Source organism: Aspergillus puulaauensis, chromosome 2 (genome assembly GCF_016861865.1).
Source record: "Aspergillus puulaauensis MK2 DNA, chromosome 2, nearly complete sequence".
NCBI lineage: Eukaryota > Fungi > Ascomycota > Eurotiomycetes > Eurotiales > Aspergillaceae > Aspergillus > Aspergillus puulaauensis.
This window is the reverse complement of record NC_054858.1, coordinates 2,761,409-2,778,428: the sequence shown is the minus strand read 5'-3', so window position 1 is coordinate 2,778,428 and position 17,020 is coordinate 2,761,409. Positions and strand designations below refer to the sequence as shown.

General features: G+C 50.1%; 10 protein-coding genes across 10 annotated transcripts; 5 read left to right on the top strand and 5 right to left on the bottom strand.

The window, feature by feature from the left end:
- Positions 1–83: 83 nt before the first annotated feature.
- APUU_21131S (uncharacterized protein) lies at positions 84–662 on the bottom strand (the record flags this gene model as incomplete). Its single annotated transcript, XM_041699849.1, has 4 exons — positions 84–216; positions 272–410; positions 474–562; positions 622–662. The coding sequence occupies 4 exons, from the start codon at positions 660–662 to the stop codon at positions 84–86; spliced, it is 402 nt and encodes a 133-aa protein (XP_041552893.1).
- Positions 663–910: 248 nt separating this feature from the next.
- On the bottom strand, positions 911–2,252 carry APUU_21130S (uncharacterized protein; the record flags this gene model as incomplete). Its single annotated transcript, XM_041699848.1, has 7 exons — positions 911–988; positions 1,039–1,318; positions 1,373–1,398; positions 1,450–1,574; positions 1,627–1,666; positions 1,722–1,788; positions 1,840–2,252. The coding sequence occupies 7 exons, from the start codon at positions 2,250–2,252 to the stop codon at positions 911–913; spliced, it is 1,029 nt and encodes a 342-aa protein (XP_041552892.1).
- Positions 2,253–2,742: 490 nt separating this feature from the next.
- On the top strand, positions 2,743–3,018 carry APUU_21129A (uncharacterized protein; the record flags this gene model as incomplete). Its single annotated transcript, XM_041699847.1, has 1 exon — positions 2,743–3,018. The coding sequence occupies one exon, from the start codon at positions 2,743–2,745 to the stop codon at positions 3,016–3,018; it is 276 nt and encodes a 91-aa protein (XP_041552891.1).
- A 194-nt stretch (positions 3,019–3,212) lies between these two features.
- Positions 3,213–3,907, top strand: APUU_21128A (TauD/TfdA dioxygenase family protein; the record flags this gene model as incomplete). The annotated part of the gene is made up of 2 exons (XM_041699846.1): positions 3,213–3,271; positions 3,325–3,907. 2 exons carry the CDS (start codon positions 3,213–3,215, stop codon positions 3,905–3,907), a joined length of 642 nt encoding a protein of 213 aa, XP_041552890.1.
- A 104-nt stretch (positions 3,908–4,011) lies between these two features.
- MSRB2 (peptide-methionine (R)-S-oxide reductase) lies at positions 4,012–4,731 on the bottom strand (the record flags this gene model as incomplete). The annotated part of the gene is made up of 2 exons (XM_041699845.1): positions 4,012–4,385; positions 4,488–4,731. 2 exons carry the CDS (start codon positions 4,729–4,731, stop codon positions 4,012–4,014), a joined length of 618 nt encoding a protein of 205 aa, XP_041552889.1.
- Positions 4,732–5,875: 1,144 nt separating this feature from the next.
- APUU_21126A (ORMDL family protein) lies at positions 5,876–6,658 on the top strand (the record flags this gene model as incomplete). The annotated part of the gene is made up of 3 exons (XM_041699844.1): positions 5,876–6,077; positions 6,193–6,551; positions 6,614–6,658. 3 exons carry the CDS (start codon positions 5,876–5,878, stop codon positions 6,656–6,658), a joined length of 606 nt encoding a protein of 201 aa, XP_041552888.1.
- A 911-nt stretch (positions 6,659–7,569) lies between these two features.
- Positions 7,570–9,292, top strand: APUU_21125A (uncharacterized protein; the record flags this gene model as incomplete). Its single annotated transcript, XM_041699843.1, has 2 exons — positions 7,570–7,675; positions 7,734–9,292. 2 exons carry the CDS (start codon positions 7,570–7,572, stop codon positions 9,290–9,292), a joined length of 1,665 nt encoding a protein of 554 aa, XP_041552887.1.
- Positions 9,293–9,972: 680 nt separating this feature from the next.
- Positions 9,973–11,980, bottom strand: APUU_21124S (calponin homology domain protein; the record flags this gene model as incomplete). The annotated part of the gene is made up of 2 exons (XM_041699842.1): positions 9,973–11,743; positions 11,814–11,980. The coding sequence occupies 2 exons, from the start codon at positions 11,978–11,980 to the stop codon at positions 9,973–9,975; spliced, it is 1,938 nt and encodes a 645-aa protein (XP_041552886.1).
- Positions 11,981–12,474: 494 nt separating this feature from the next.
- APUU_21123A (uncharacterized protein) lies at positions 12,475–13,150 on the top strand (the record flags this gene model as incomplete). Its single annotated transcript, XM_041699840.1, has 3 exons — positions 12,475–12,547; positions 12,613–12,729; positions 12,789–13,150. The coding sequence occupies 3 exons, from the start codon at positions 12,475–12,477 to the stop codon at positions 13,148–13,150; spliced, it is 552 nt and encodes a 183-aa protein (XP_041552885.1).
- Positions 13,151–13,832: 682 nt separating this feature from the next.
- wetA (developmental regulatory protein WetA) lies at positions 13,833–15,488 on the bottom strand (the record flags this gene model as incomplete). Its single annotated transcript, XM_041699839.1, has 1 exon — positions 13,833–15,488. The coding sequence occupies one exon, from the start codon at positions 15,486–15,488 to the stop codon at positions 13,833–13,835; it is 1,656 nt and encodes a 551-aa protein (XP_041552884.1).
- Between the last annotated feature and the right edge of the window lie 1,532 nt (positions 15,489–17,020).

The window sequence follows — 17,020 nt, the reverse complement described above, 5'->3', positions numbered from 1 at the left end:
ACTTTGAATATTGGCCACGAATTGGTGAACAAAAAGCCCTGTATGTGAATGGCAAGTAGAGGATATTCCAGCCATTGACCACTTTACGACCGCACTTCAGACACTCTATCGAGGGCTTGCTTTCCAAAATTGCTGCCTGTATCCTTACTATCCCCGTCAGACTCTGCTGAAGATTCTAGCGCAGGCTCTAATCCCCGTTCCAAGATGTATGAATGGCTTCAAAATGTCAGCATTAGCGCGCCAGAAACCATCACAAATTTCTAGAAAATACCTTTTTACATAGAAATACATCCCCAGTATCGCCAAAATACTGCCTCCTGCAAATGCAGTAGCAAGTGGGAACCCAACTGGGTACGTAGGGCTATCGGCGGTCCGCCATGCGCGGAGAGGTATAGTCGCATGTCCGACATCTGGTGAGTATTAGATGTGTACACCACACACCTAAGACAGTAGTATATCCGAGGATAACTTACAAACAAGGGTGACAGAAGCACCGACGAGAAGCGAACGGGCTTCCGGCTCTTTTCTGAGAATTTCTGCCAACCAGGCGAGAAGTGAGTAGCTAGGAGAGGACGGTCAGCCCAGGTATTCAATGCTCTATGCAAGTTCAGGACAACATACCCCCATGCGGCTGTGGCAAAAGTTAAGAAATAGAAAGCCATGATCGTTGGCGTTGAACTGGGCCATGCCGAAAGAACAGCGCAGCAAAGTATTTGAAGGATCTAAAGTTCTCTCTGTCAACATTATGATCCTTGAGCTGGTGCATATACTTACTGCAGGACCAATCGCAACTTGAATGCGCCATTTCTTCCAATCACTGACAGCATTCAGTAGAACGTTGCTTACAATCGATATGGCGTATCCACCGAGCGGGATCAGGTTGACAGTATATGTGCTGTAGAAATTCAGCTTAGTCTTTGTCAGTTGAGGAATGCGTAGCTTTGGAGTCCAACCTGTAACGCGGTTCACCATTTGCCTTTTCAAGGCCCTGTACGACAGTTAGGCCCGACTGTATATCATGAAACTCGCACTCCGTACCTCGAGATATAAAAGAAAATAGCTGTTAGCCCTTTGGCTCCAGGCATACTGAAGGTAGGCAGCCATATAAAGCCACGCCAGGGGGCTAAGCGTAATAAGCTTGGCCTTTCTGAAAAGTCTCTTATAGTCAATGAGCTTCGAGGTCTCAGTGTTATTTTTCTCCATGCGTGTAACAGCCAAGCGACGCTCGGCGTGTGTCAACCACAGGGCCCGGGTAATACTGGGAGAGTCCGGAATGATCAAAAAGCCAATGAGACCCCAGAATATCGTGATGCAGCCACTGTAGCAAGCTTAGGGTTAGCTGATACCGGAGCTGAGGAACCGGGAACTATACCTAACAATGAAGAGCCATTGCCAACCCTAGGTTCTTAGTGTCATCGTATATAGTGCTGCAATATAAGAAATGCTTACTTCAAGACCCCCAGCCCCGTTGAGATTCTTATAAAGCGCTGCTTGCAAAATGCCGAGAAACATGCTTCCTGCAACACCGCTGACACCGAATATAGCCAGCCTCTTTCCGAGTTCAGGCGGGGTATCTTCGCGATTAGTATCTTCGTCAGATCAAAGACGGGAACATGGGATACATACACCAGTTAAATATCAAGCTGACCAAGCCAGGCCACGATGTCTAGAAATGTCAGCGCGGAACAACTAACACTCATCCGGTCAGCCTGATATCATACCGATTCAAATATTCCGAGGAAAAATCGAAGCGCATAAACAGATTTGGCGTTTTTTGTCGCATACGTCCTATCAAAACGTCAAAAAGTAGTTGCGAGATTTGGAAAAAAAGGCACGTACATGAGAGTCAGAACTCCCCAGACAACCTCGCAGGCAGGGAGGAAAATGGAAGGCCGTATTAGAGTCTGGATCATCTGTGAAGGAACGATGGCCAGAGCGTATCCGATAGAAAAGTACGTTGTAAATTCGACGAGCTCATTGCCGTATAATGACAAGGCTTCTTTCATTCCGGACACATATGCCTGCGTTGTCGCGGATTGATCCATATCCTTGGGAATACTGTTAGTTAGGGCTTGGTTGCACATAGCGAGAACCCAGTGAATCCAAACCTTTGTAAGACCTGCCACAAATGCCCAGACGAGCAGCAGAATATCAAGCTTCAAAACAAGCACCCTTTCTGGGTCGTCAAGGTGGAGGACCTGGGTAATCCATTGTGAAATCGTCGAGGATCTTGCCTGAACTGCGAAACCCATGATGATGCCTTCTTTGTAGTCGGTAGGATTCAGGTCAACAACGGGTCTGCGATCTGGAGGCTACGATGTTTTTGTTTATTCACGGGTCGTAATAACAGCGATCCGGATTCATCGACTTTCTGCGGTCGTTCAATTGCGTGCTCCCGCGACCCTGTGACGGCACATACTGCTGTCCAAACACGCTGATGGGGGCGGAGTAGAATTACTATTCGATAAACACGCGGGATTAACGCTCAAGCTAGGGTTTGTAGCTACAGGGATCTGGGCGGCATGCGTCCGAGATAAATCGTCATATGTGGAATAGTGTGCGGTGTTGCGCCTTTCTTGGCCGGGATGAGGCAATACGGAAAACCCCATGATACTGCAAGGTATCTCCAACTTTTGGTAGGTACTTAGATGACTATATCCTGTCTTGTTTGGCTGGAAAATTAACATAGTGTCTGCGTCTCTCCTCAAATATAATCAATCAGTAACTACGCTGGACATCGTCATGGCTGCGGAACCGCTATATCCCGCCTATCTCCCCGTCAGGCCGGAAGGGTTCACAGCAACACTTGACGTGCCAGCTTTCGATGCAGAGGAGCCTGGATTACGAGCGGATCCTGAGCTCCCAGACATCTTATCGTCAAAAGCGGCCCTGAAAAACATCACGCCGCGAGTCGGAACTGAAATCCACAGCCTTCAACTCAGCCAGCTGACGGCAGCAGGGTTGGACCAGGTGGCCCTTCTGGCTGCTCAGAGAGGCGTTCTTGTCTTTGTGAGTTGACCAGCACCTCATAACATGATAATTGCTACTTATCAACCGAGTCGGCTATATACAGCGAGACCAGGACTTTGCGGATATAGGACCAGAAAGGCAGTTGGCAATTGCAGCACACTTTGGTCCTTTACACCAGGTACGGCAGTGCCAGACAAATGCTTCGGAAGTTACGAGGTTAACGAGAAACGAAGCACCCCACAATGGGCTATCCTAAGGGCACTGGTCCGGAATTCCAGGTGGTGTATGCTGACGAGAAAGTGTATGCATACCCGAGTTTGTTCTTGAAACTGGGAGCTGATGACGAGGCCACAGAGGAAATCTTCGAGATCTCTTGGGCTCGAGGACAAACTACGATTTGTGGCATGTTGACCAGACCTTTACCCCCAACACACCTGGCATTACCTTCTTTTGGGTTCTCGAGGTGCCCGCATCGGGAGGAGGAGATACAGCCTTTACCTCGCTGACTGCGGCTTATAACGCACTCTCACCAGCATTTCGCGAAGGCCTCCACCATCTGAAGCTCCTGCATACCAGTGCCAGCGTTGGCGAGATTGCCCGAGTAGGTCAAGAAAGGGCGCTCAAGGAGGCCGTCAAAACGGAGCACCCGCTAGTTATATCACACCCAGTGACAAAAAAGCCTGTGTTGTTTGTCAACCCGACGATCGCCCGCCAGGTTGTCGGATATAAGCCGAGCGAGTCAGAGATGCTGCTGGGTTTCCTTCACGATCATATTAGATCATTGGACTTTTCGTGCAGAGTATCTTGGGAGAAAGGGACCGTTGTTGTTTGGGATCAGAGGACAACTGCTCATTCAGCAGTTCCAGACTTCAAAGACGGAGAGCGCCGTCATATGGTCCGTATTATCTCGTATGGAGGCCAACCCCAGCCTTTGTAGTTAATATGTACTTCATACTATACCACCGAATCAATATACACACAACGCTCCTCTAGTCAAACTCCAACCCCTCAAATTGCTCAAATAGTAGTATTCTTATACCATCACGCCTTGGCCTTCGCCCCGCCCCCCTCCCCTTCAGTAAACTTCAAACTAATACTGTTCACACAATGTCTCTCATCAGTCGGGGTCGGATACCCCTCACCCTTGAAGACGTGGCCTAAATGACCCCCACAGTTCGTACAAGTAATCTCCGTCCTCTCCATCCCGAACGAGCTATCCGTGTGTCTTGCCACGGCTCCCGGGATGGAATCAAAGTACGCGGGCCACCCACAGCCAGACTTGAATTTGTGGGTTGACTTGTATAGAGGTGCGTTGCAGCCTGCGCAGGTATAGACACCTTGAGAAGGGTAGTGAGAGTCGTATTCACCTGTGCCAGGCCGTTCCGTGCCTTTCTGGCGGAGGATGCGGAATTGCTCTGTTCTTGTTGTTAGCTGCCATATATATCAACTTGGATGTGGGCGAGATTAATCTAGGTCGGAAAAAGGTGCTTCGCAATAGGGTGCGCGGGATCTCTCACCTGGATTCAGCACAGCGCGCCACTCATCCTCGCTACGGTTGTCCGGAGGCGGAGCCATTTTGCTAGTCTGAGACTCGGACTGGGAGCGAGAGCTGAAGAAGGAGCCCAGAAATGGAATAGCGGGAGCCGACTTGAGGATGACTTTGGTAGCAGAAGTCGGGGGAGGGATGAGTTGGGAACGGACGGCTGGGAATCGGATGAGGGGCGATGCGAAGATGCGGAGGGAGGCCTGGAGAAGGCGCATGGAGGCTACTATTAGTATTTCCTTTTGGTTCTTTTATTCCCTTGCTGGGTATTTGAGGCCTGTCTTGCTGCAAATCCAATTATATCGAACGCAGAGAGGGATTAGAGACTTCGAGAAGTGTAGTATGCGTAGAGAGCGAGAAAAAGGTAGATGAACGCTTGTGTTGTTTTCTGGGGTCTTCCTTTTTTACGTCATCGCGATGACTAGTTAACTCATCGATGGCCAACGAAGTGGCGACGCAGAGGGATCTAGTATACGGAATAATTCTAAGATTCTTACTCCGGGGAAAGTATGCTTCCACCATAAGTGGTTGAGTAAATAGAGCACGAAGTACTTTACGGTAGTGGCTAACAGGGTTGACAGCCGGCAATACAAGAGCGTCCCTCGCCAAAGTCGGGAACGCACGATCGCTCCATCATCTGTATTAATGTTGACAATGCCCTATTCCATATTTTGGGCCTAGATGCAGATATCCAGATAATCCCGAGGATTTACAATGATCAATGATGGGAAGACAGACGCGCACCGGGCGATGCGTTGATAAAGCTTCATGTGGGCCTGGGCTGCAGAGATCAAGGCAAAACAAATATTTCTACATTTTTATCGAGAGAACCACTGATCTGGCAGGTCTCGGGGTCTAGAACACTAAAGAGCCCTGGCCGGTGGCCACAGTGAGAACCTCTACCTATCTTCACCTCAGATCCCTTTTTGGCGGCTATTATTAGACACGTCCCGTTCTTCCTCCTATTCACAGACTAGACCAGGGCAATTTTTCCTCCTGACCTGCACCAAATCTTCTTTCTGCCAGGATCTGAAGCCGAGGAAAACTGGCAACCAAATTTTTGACTCTGGACAGAGGGGAAGCTGAAAGCCATTATTCCGCAGCCTGTGATATTGTCCATCCCGTGACCAACCGATCGGTCGGAACATCTCCAGGTGCCGCCATTGTTACTCGCTGTTAGTGACTGCTAGGCATCATTGCCTTGATCATCCTCTCCAGCTTCGTCATCCTCGGTCCCTCTCGAACCTCTTCTCTCCCTCCCTCTTTCTCTTTTACCTCTTTCCTTCCTCTTCTCCTCCGATTTTCGTTTCCCGACCCCTCTTTTTCCCGCGATCGAACACCGCCAAAGTGTCGTCCTTATTAATGCCCCGTGCCATCTCCTTCCCACCGGAGGTCGATACAGGACCGCACCGGTTGGCCCCGGACAATAACATGTCCCAGAACAAAGCTGGAAGACGGAGGAGATCGAGCAGTCTGATTTACCAAGAGCCCGCCGAGTCCATTGAGCACACCAGCGACCAGGCCGCCCTTCCGAATCTGAATGCGAACTGGGTTAATGCTAAGGGTGAGTGACTTGCGTGGGCTATTGTTGCATTGTTATTGGGCCTCTTTTCTTCGACCCCCTTCTCTTGCAAATAGCTTCAGCAATTTTAGCCACTAACCAATATGTCTTGTTACAGGTGCATGGACTATCCATTTCGTCTTGATCGCGGCTTTGAAGATCTTCTACGATATTCTCCCCGGCGTTTCGCAGGAGACATCATGGACTCTCACAAACATCAGCTACATGTTTGGCTCCTTCCTCATGTTCCACTGGGTGCGGGGTATTCCGTTCGAGTTCAACGCTGGCGCTTACGATAATCTGAACATGTGGGAGCAAATCGACAACGGGGACCAGTATACCCCGGCTAAGAAGTTCCTGCTTTGTGTACCAATCTGCCTCTTCCTCCTCAGTACACATTACACCCATTACGACATTACATATTTCGTCATCAATTTCCTAGCTACCTTGGGAGTGGTCCTCCCTAAACTACCCTTTGTACGTGGTCCCTCTGTGCATTTGACAGAGAGATGACATGAGCTTAGCTAACCCGATTACAGTCACACCGATTGCGGATAGGTCTCTTTTCTGATATTGAAGAGTAGCCGAGGGGTTCTCTTTTCTTTCTCAGTGTTTTCTACAAATCTTGTTTTTGCATTTCCGTCGAGTATCCTTTTTTCTTTTTTTTTCTATTGTGTTTTATTCCCTCCTTCTAGCCTACCACTCACTACGCTCTCGCATACGTTTAATACCTACTGCCCGTTCAGGGGCCATTCTGTTCGTCAGATTGGGAGGCGGAGTCTACTTTCACCACTCGGGCGGGCCTTTGTTTAGGGGTAAAAGAAACAGTATGAACCGAAGAACAAAAATCACCCGCGACACAAAACAAAGCAAGCCTACAAGACCGAATACGGCAGGAATTGATTAGGGATAGAGGTGTTCGGCGAGGGGTTTCTAAAGAACAGATATTTTACTACGCAGATATCCCACTATTCTTTTCAGGATGATCTCTTGCTGCTTCCTCTACAATTGTACTATAAGTGTGTGTGCGCTGTCTGTGTTACAGCCTGATTTAGTCATGCAGTCACTGCCTGCAGTCTTACCACCATCGCTTAAAACACTCCAATTCTGATTGATTGGTGTCTGGGTGGCTGACGATACTTATCCAAAGCTGGAGAGAAGAAAGAGGCAACACGGGCGCCCACAATCTCAAATATCCATCAAAGAAAGTAATAGAGATAACTGAAACTGAACACCAAATGAAACAGCTGTAGAATAAGAATTGTAACAAGGAGAGAACATAGTCAATTGGTGTCTGCTGGTGACTGAATCCCTGAGGCCACTACTCCACTGTGCATTACTATGATCGTGGGGTTTGGGGTTCATTAAACACATGCATAAATTTGCATAAACTCATAAAATGGCGTCCTTTTTATGCTCTTGGTTTCTGCTTTGGGCTCGTCCATCTTTGCACTCTCATCTTCCCCGACTTGAATAATCTTCTTCTCTGGCCTCGATGGCCGTTGTAGATGGAGAGGCCCCTCTGCCTCTACGCCACCCTGCGAAACCCCTCCCGTTCGAGTTGGTCCAACATGTCGCCATCTTTTTTGAGGAGAGACTCCGTTCGTGCCCCTCCCGCGCGTTTTCGCGTCGCCATGTACTAATTAATTTGACAACCAGATACGCAGGCACTCAACCTCCTCCTGGATGTCCTAAGCTCTGACCCGAACGCGTCTGCGTCTATCTTCATCCCGTCCCCGCAACATCTCGCCCTCGCTGCCACCTTCCTCGTTCACCCCTCCACCACCGCCCGGCCTAAGACAACAGAGGAGGAAGAAGCACCGAATGTATCTCTCCGCCTGCTACGGTTGGTGAATAGCCTTGTCGGGCCTAGGAATGCTGCATTGAATACTGCCTTTACATTTACTCATTTTGAGACTTCACGACATGGTACACGGCGTTATTTAGACAACACCTCGACGAACACGCCGACGGGTCACGGCGACAAGAGGCTGAACCTGGACCGAGATATTGATATTAATCTGGCACAGTCAGCCTCTGTTTGGTCGCGGGCCGAGGACTTTTGGCATGCTGTAGGCTGGGCGTTAAACTGCTCTGTCTTGCACCCTGCCCGGTGGGAGTGCTGGCGTATCTGGCTGGAGCTCATGTGCGAGGTTCTGGAAGATGACTGGGCAGAGCGCCGAATCGAAAGGGAAAGAAACCCCTCTGATGACGATGGAATCTTGAAAGAAAGCATGATAGCCCGCTACATCCTCGCTTCCAATGCTGGTTTCGGTCGCAACCGTCGCATGCTGCGCGCCATATTCGCCGACGGTGGAGCAACTGCGGTCAATGAATTCCGCGAGGTTTTCCACCATGAATTGAAGCTATCGCGGAAGAAAACCACTGAGGACAAGGAACCAAGAAAAAGAGAGGCAGTGGTCGATATCGACGCAGAAGAATACGGCGACTTCTACCTCACAAGTGACCACGACGAAGACGGTGCTTCCTCCGGCCGCGAGTCAAAACGCCCACGCAGAGGTACAGTTACCAGGTCAAGAAAACCTACTAGTACCCCTAAATCCAACCGAAATTCCGAGGCCGCAACACCAGACCCAACTCTTGCATCGTCTCTCCTAGGCGACGCCAACTCTCTTGCTCTCCGCCAACGTCTCCTCCACCTCCTTTCCACTGTTGCTCATGCCCTTCCAGCCGATTTCATGAAACTTCGAGACCTCTACGACCTCTTAGTTGAGAATATCCGCCCTCTGCCTCTCCCAATCTATCAATCCTTCATCTCCCCTCTCGCCCTCCCCTACTTCTCTCCGGAAGCCTATTCAACCCTCTGCGAATGCCTCCTCTACTGCCTCCGCGAGTCCACTGCCGCCAACTCGGACGATGAATACCTCAACCAGTCCAAACTTGAGAAATGCTTCCTTCCCTACGCAACCGCAACTGCATCCCTCTCGGATAACGTCAAAATGTCCCTTACCCTGGAAGCCCTCCTCATCCTCCTAGCAGATAGTAACATGCTCCATATCACAGATGAGACAAAGCTACTCACGAAAAAGGGAATCATAAAACGCGCGGAAAAGGCTCAGCTTGAGACGAGGAAGAATCAATTCGCCCGGATGTCAGAAGACCTGGAGTGGAGTTGGCTGGGTGAGAGTGCTGAAAGATTGACCTTTCTAGTTGAGGAGGTGATCCCGTCAAGTACAGATGCTACAGGCTCGTCATAACCCCCTCGCGCCTCTTTCTGCTCTTGATTTTCCCCTTTTTTTTATTACTTCAATTTGGTTTAGCTGGGTTTTCGCATTGCGTTGCGGGTTTGCTATCTTGTTAGAAAGAAGTGTTTATCATGTCTGCCTACTTGTTCATATTTAGATACCCTCTTCTTCTTCTTTTGTTCTGTACTGGATTTGTCCTGTAATGAAAATGTCTAAATACCCAACTTTTATTCTCAAAATGCTATTTGTGCTTCGTCGCCTTAGCACTAGATATTTACGGCTCGCTCAAACTAGACAAGTAACTAACCTAAGGAATGTTTAATGATAGGATGTACACATTCATACAAATGTTTTTGAAAACAATGCACGGATATCTTCAGCGAGAATTTTCACTTGTGTTAACCCAAAATAAGGAAAGAGCGTTCCACACCGCGGGGAATTCATCCTGGAGTATATGGGTACATAACAAGTACGATTTTTATAGACTATTTATATTGATAGTATTGCTATGTGGGAAAGGGACATGTCGTGTCTAACAATGCGCAGTAGGGGGTGGTATGTGCCGCCAAGAAAACAACTCCGTCTCTAAATGAACAGAATACAGCAGGGGGGTGAAAAAAAAGGGTAGAAAGAAAGCAAAATATCTAGAGTCAGAGAAAAGTGAGCGACCGGGTAGGGTACAGCAGATTGATTTATGGCGGGGGTCGGGGTCCGATAATCTGGCGCCTCGCGCCTCCAACGCCCAGTCCAAGCCCGCCTCTGTTTTGGTTGTCACCACCCATAAAACCGTACTGGTGTACATCCCATGCGCCACCAGGGCCTGCGTTGAGCGAAGGATCATTGACGCCTCGCGCCGCAGCCTCCTGAGTCTGCTTTTGGCCCTCTTCCCATTCTCTTTGGCGTTCACGCTCGCGTTCCATTTCACGTTCTAGAAGGGATTTGGATGCCCACCCGCCAGCGCGAGTCTTCTGTTGAGATGCGATGCGGCGGTTGTTCTCGGCGTCGACTTCAGATGTCGTAGTGTAGTCCTGGAAACGGTGCGCAGCGGGCTTGGGAGCAACAGGTGCCGGGTTTGATGCTAAGAAGTGGTCGAGCCGGTTTTCTGATGTCTGTGGTTTTGGCGGTTGAGCGGCAGTAGGATCAGGGAGGGGTCGACGCGGCATGGGTGGGTGTGTTTCGACTTCAGCAACTGGCTCAGGAAGAGGTCGACGGGGCATAGGTGGAGGTGCTTCTGCTTCTGCAGTAGGTTCTGGGTCAGGAAGGGGTCGACGAGGCATAGGTGGCGGAGCTTCTTCTTCAACCGGCTCTGGTTCCTGATTCCGTTGCCATTCACCGCGGAGGAGGCGTCGCTCCTGCTCGAGAGACGAGAGGTCGTAGCTTGGCTTAGGAGGCACGGGGACTGGGCGCTTGGTCTCAGCGGGCTTTTTCTCCTCCTTGAATGCTTCACGTTCGCGTTGATATTGGTGCTCTCTCTCCTTTGCAAGTTCCAGTTCACGTTCCAGCTCTTTGATGCGCTGGCTCTCTTGTGATTCAACAGATGTGTCTTGGTTCGCGCCGGCTTGATCGGCCTGGTATTGGCTAAGGAACTGGCCAGTTAAACGAACATCGTTGTTTTCTCGGCGCCGTTGTCTCTCCTTCTCGAATCTCTCCTCTTCTTCTCGCTCCTCACGCTGCCGTTGTTGCTCCTCCTGCTCCCACTGTCGCTGTTCCTCATCCCAGCGTCTCCGCTCCCGCTCAACTTCTTGCCGCTCCTTCTCCCTCACACGACTGGTTTCTTCAGCCCAGCGGCGCTCTTCCTCCTCCCGAGCACGCGCTTCCTGCACCTCGCGCTCTAGTCGGCGAACACGCTCTGCTTCCTCCTGTTCGAGTCGCTGTCGGTCTTCTACTTCTCGCCTGCGCTTTTCTTTCTCCGCTACACTCGGCACGTGCGGGGCAGCGGTTGTGATCTGTCGGCGGGCACCGAATGCGACACCTTGGTTTGCTTGACTAGCACCTCCCATGTAACCATATTGATGGATGTTCCAAGCCGGCTGTGTTACGTGTTGATCTGACCTTTTACTCCAGCTGCTGACCGCCTGGGGGGACTTTGTGGGACTTGAGCGGCCGGAGGTGCTCGAGTTGGCGTCACTGACTCCCCGGGGTCTTGTAGGCGTGCGAAGGCCCTGACTAGACCCAGTCAAAGACGGGCTCAAGGTACCGGTTTTACTTTGTGTTCCAATTGCGCGCGGGAATTTACCGGGCTCAACAGCGTTTGCTCTGCGGCTGAAGGCCGAGATACACTGGAGGACTTGTGCAGGGTCCTTCGCCTCGTAGAGATCGACGGTAAGAAATACATCGTGGGGCGGCAGGCTGAGAGGCGGAAGCTGACTGGCGCGTAGAAAATGTGATATGTTTTCCATCTGAACGAATGGCATCCTTGACTGTTTGTATTTAACGCCAGGGGAAACCGCAAGGTTAAGAAGTCTACATTCGGGCAATTATCAGCAATGTCAACAGGAGAAATCAGTAATAACTAGAAGGGTATCGCCCTTACCTGCAGAGCGCAACGCCATCTTTCAGAGCTTCGAGAAGATCACCAGGTGGTAGGCTTTCGCGCAACACTTCTTCAATCCATGAGCGGACCTCGGCGGCGGCTTGCGGGGTATAGCGGGACAGGCGCAGGCTGCGCAAGTCCTTATCTAAGGAGGTGACGGAGGCCATCCTTGTAAGTTTGGTTGTGGGAGACAGTCGACTGGCTCCTCAGCACATAGAGATAGGTAATCGAAAGCGCCAGGTGGTTATATTCGAGCCCTGAAGGGAAGGGGGTATAATGGCGACTTGTGTTGACGAGGGCGGCTAGGGTTGACGTAACAGGGGTTGAATCAACGGAGCGACGGCTTGCGCAAACAAACTAATGAACAAGCAAAAGTGTGCGTACTTAAATTAAAGAAGAAGAAAGGTGGTCTCAAAGATGGAAGAAAGTCGGATTGTGCTGCGAGAAGAAAGATAGAGGAGGCGAAGAGGATCTAGGGAGAGAGCGGAATGCCCGTTGGGCTCGTTATTTACCGTACGGGCATGTACGGTAGGTAAGCCGATGACGTGCCTCATTGCGGCGCAGCAGAATTTCTGCGAATGTCTTCATCCTCACCCACTCTAATTCAATTGCCTAATACCTCTTTCCCCCTTTATAATTGGCAAACAGCTCCCCCAGACAGATGAGTCCCATCAATAGTCTGTGGTTCAAGTGGAAAAGTCTTCGATTACCCTGGCGAAGATCCTTTCTCGTTGGTATGTCTGAGATTCGTCCATTATTATTGATTCCGAGTAAGGAAAATACTAACCCTCTCCCCTAGGACAGGATCTCGTTGGAAACACATTCTGGGAATTCAGGGACAAATTAAATGCGGGCCGATTTCGACGAATACTCAAACCGCGACCCAGAACACACTATGGCGACGTTGAAGTGAGCCGTGAGTTCAAACCCCCAAGCTCCAATCTGTGAAGCAAGTCTAACTGGGTTCGCTTTCAGCTCAATGGCACCAATGGCTTCGATACGTTCGATCAGAACCCCCATCAATCAAAGAACAACAAGACGATGTCCTGAGACGGCAAAGAATCATGTTACTAGCTGAAATGCAAAACAAGCGCTGGGAGGCCGAGCAATCCCAATTGGATGCGCCGGCGACACAACAGCCAAGACCTGCAACCAGAACAAGCGAACCGACGTTAAATACTTCTGATGCGACAGGTAAAGAATCAGGGCCCAGAGCGGATGGCCAAACTCCAAACAAGACACCGACTGCCAAAGAAGACCCCTTCTTCAAGCTCAAGGATGCACCAGGCGAGAAGTGGCAACCTGATTCATGGACACCCAACCCTGCCAAGCGATAGGGTTAGGAAATGTGAGGATAAAGGAATAGAATGCGCCTTGCGCAGGATTGATATCGTCTACAGCGGTTGCTCGACTATTCGGGGTATAATTCCGTATTGTCCATGGCCCATGTCATATGGCTTATTTTGACATCGCGCGAAATTATATACACTAGGCATCACCGGCCCAGGTGCATCTACCCATTCCATCCATGAAGTTTGGAAGTGGAAGCGCAGCTTTCCGTAAAGGATAGTAGTACGCGATGGTAATCAATCCGTTGGCTATCAACAGAATTTGGGGTTCATCAACGCTTCTCTTTACTACTGTACCAGCAAGCTTTCCTAAAACAATCCATGTACAATGTAATTTAATGTGTATCAATAAATGATTTCTGACCACCACAAAGTTCTCAAAAGTAGAGCTAGTTTCCACGTCATAGCCTTTCATAGTAAACCGATGGATGTGAATGGGCATTATTTTGTATAGTCTAACAACTTTATAGATATGCTCACAGATCTAACGCCTTCCAAATGAGCCAAGCTGTTCCCGATATTATAAAATACTTCACGAAGCGCCAAAACGACCATTGCTGAAGCGAGAAAAAAAAATAAAACAAGCCAAACAGGACTAGAAAAGACAAACAAAAGACAATAAAAGTACCTAGGCACATTACAATATGTATTTAAATAATACAGGGCGGTTTTAGCAAAACACAGCTTCGAGAGCTTCAACGTCTCCGCCCGCTCTTCGCACCGCCTGCAGCGCAGCCTCACTGAGCTTGCGGCGTCGATCGCGGGCTTCCTGCTCTCTTCTTGCCTTTGTCTTGGAGCTGCCGCTTGGGGCGACCCCGGTAAGGATCCTTTTGCTGTCATTGGCCGTGAAGTTGACGAATGACACCGTGACTGATTTGTTGCCCTTCGGGCTCGTAGATAGACCGTTAGGGGCTCTGGCTGGCCGAGGTCCAGGGGATTGACCGGACAGCTTCCGGCCATGAGGGCGGCGGGGAGTATTCTTCATCACCATTCCATTCCTGTTCTTCGGCGAGGAATTCGTTTTAGGGGATACCGAGGGCGACCTTGATGGATTGGGGATGATCGGCGTGGTGAAGGAGGTCGAGTCAACATATTTTTGGGGGATATGCCCATCGAGGCTGTAGGAGTGATCATCCTGAGTGGCTGTGGTGGATGGTATTGTAGAGGGAGGGAAAGAAGAGGGTATATCAAAGGACGTAGGATCCATTTGGATCATAAGACCCCCTTGCAGGAGATCATTGTGGTTGGCAGATGCTTGAATCGGCCGTTGCGGGGCCGGAGATGCAATCATCTGCTGATACGAAGTTTGGCGTTGTGCCACCTCAGAATGCATAGGCGACCACCATGTCTGAGGATCGTTGCCCTGGAGTTCGGGGGTGAATTGGAATGCTGATGTAGCAAGGGAATCGGAATTCCACGAAGACATCGATTGAGGATCTGAGGAATGTGGCGATGAGAAGAAGTCACTGGCCGATGGAGGGCTTGGGGTTAATGCAGATGTATTTGTCTGGCTTAAATACTTCTGCTGCTGACCTGTTAAAGTGTTCGCAGATGGCGAAGGCACAGGGATAGCAGGGGACTGAGTTATATAGCCAGAATCAAACTGCTGCTGCGGCAGCTCTGTCGACCCTCGAAATCCTTCCGATGGGGGATTCATTTGCGCAGGTGCGTGCTTAGAGAAGTTTTCTTGTTGAACAAGGATGTCGGATGGAGGTGGCGATAATGGAAAGCACTCATCCGAGTTGCGGAGGGCAAAATTTTGCAGTTTCTGAGTCCAGCCTTCAGGATAAGTCATCCTACCACTGCCTTTTTGAAGGGAAGAGCGCATCAAGCTCGGGGAGAAGCTTTGTTTGCGCAGTAAACCGCGGCGATCATTAGAGTCTCGGTGCCGCCGGATAGTCTTTGGGGTCACTAGACCTCCCTTGGCTTTGGACCCAGGAGTGGCAGGAGGAGTAGAGGGTGTCGAGCGGGGTACAGAAGTGCGAGAATGTCCAGTTGAAGGGGCGTCAGCGTTTAAATCTAGGACGCCCGGTTCTTGGGTGTGATTCTGAAAAGCGAGGTTGTCTTGGTCCGTAGAACAGCCAGTATTTTGCGATAGAGACCAAAGGTCCTTGCCCCAGTCCTGTGCTGACTGATGGGTGTGCTGTGTGCCGGAAACAATGGGAGACTGGTTGCCACAGTCGGTTGAGAATGAGTCAAGTGGGAACAGCTGGTCGAATTCGCTGGGAAACGGAACATCTTTGTTGGCGTCCGTGCTTGACGTATCCATGTTGACGTACTGACTGAACAAATCATTGAATGAATGATCAAATGGTTGAGCGAACATCTTGCCAGCGGGAGATCACCTTCCGTTTGCGGCGATGAAGAGGCTGCCAGAGACTTGACCCAGCGGGTTGCGCTGTGAATCAGATATGATTGGTGATAAGATAGCGGAAGTAGGGTTTGGTCCAAAGGGAAACTTGGGAGAGGGAGCCAGAGATCCGCAAGTATGGTAGAGGGTGCAGGTGGAATGCAGTGTGTAGGGACTGTTTGATCGATTGACAATCAAAGAAAACACTGCAGAAGATGCAAAGAAGACAAAGCAAACAAACAACAGAATGATGGCCCTATTTGAATTCCCACGGGTTCCTTCCAGCCTCTGGATTCTCTTCGCATTCCAGTCCTTCTAAAGATGGATGAGGAATGCGCACTAATGGCCCGGAGGGGTATTGATATCGCCTGGCGTCTGCCAATTGACCCAGCCTGACAGAACTATGGATTCCCAAGTAACATCAACTGCCAATCATAAATGGGGAGGAAGAGGTGGCTGATCAAGTTCCTCGAACCTCACGCAATAGGTGACGAAGTGTTGGCCGCGAAATCCTCTATGGCCACCCTCCGGAATGCAACGCTCACTATGCCAGAAGCGGAGCGAATGGGTATCAGCAGGACAAGTAAAAGCAGATCTCTGAGTTGCCAGCGGGTATGAATAATCCTGAACAGTTCGAGGCAACTTAGGTCTTGCAGGCGAAGGACGCACATCAATCGGCCCCGACGGCAGAGTCCGTTCGGTTTGTCCTGGAGATACTGCCAACCATGGAAATGATCTCACAAATATAAGCGTCATCGTGGCTCTCGGACAGAATGCAGCGAGATAAAAGTAGTATTCCAGGGCCACAATGATCTACACAATCTTCAACCCGTCCAATCGCCTTGTTCAACATGGCCAAATTGTGGACCTATTTCCTGCTCTTTCGGATATCGAATCCATGGGGGCCGATAAGGCTTGGTCGAATGTCTGTCGAGGACTCAAGGTAATGGCCCGGCGAGGCTGGTCGCTGGGAGGAATGTGCGCCACCGGCAACAATGCGTGGAACAGACCTTTGGTATGCTTGAGGATAAAGCCACACGTCCTTGGCAGACTTAGCGGATCTGTGCACCACTGCCTTGTCGAGAGAGTATTGTGCGATCTGCATATTCTGCAGGGATTTTTGCTTCAGGTTGGGCTTCTATTATTATCCCAGGTACCAAAGTGTGGATACTCGGGAGAGTTCATGGCATCTGCATCTCGCATTCGGCCTCTTTGGCAGCATAGTCCAGGGTCCTCGATCAAAGCGCTCAGGCTCGCCTTGCACTTTGTTTTCTTGTTCATTTGAGAACTTGTGGAGGCTGTAAACTCGTGCTGCAGAGGTTCGAACTTAAACGTGGGTTCTCATGGTGTGCCCGAGCGATTTCTTTGTTCTCTTCTTTAAAGTCGGTCTGTCGTGCAGCAAAACCAACAATAATAAGAAACTCTATTGGATAGGAAGCTTAGAAATGCTTCTTTTGAATCATATTCCTGAGCTGCGCCCCAATGCAGCAGAGAGGTCTCCCCTGTGG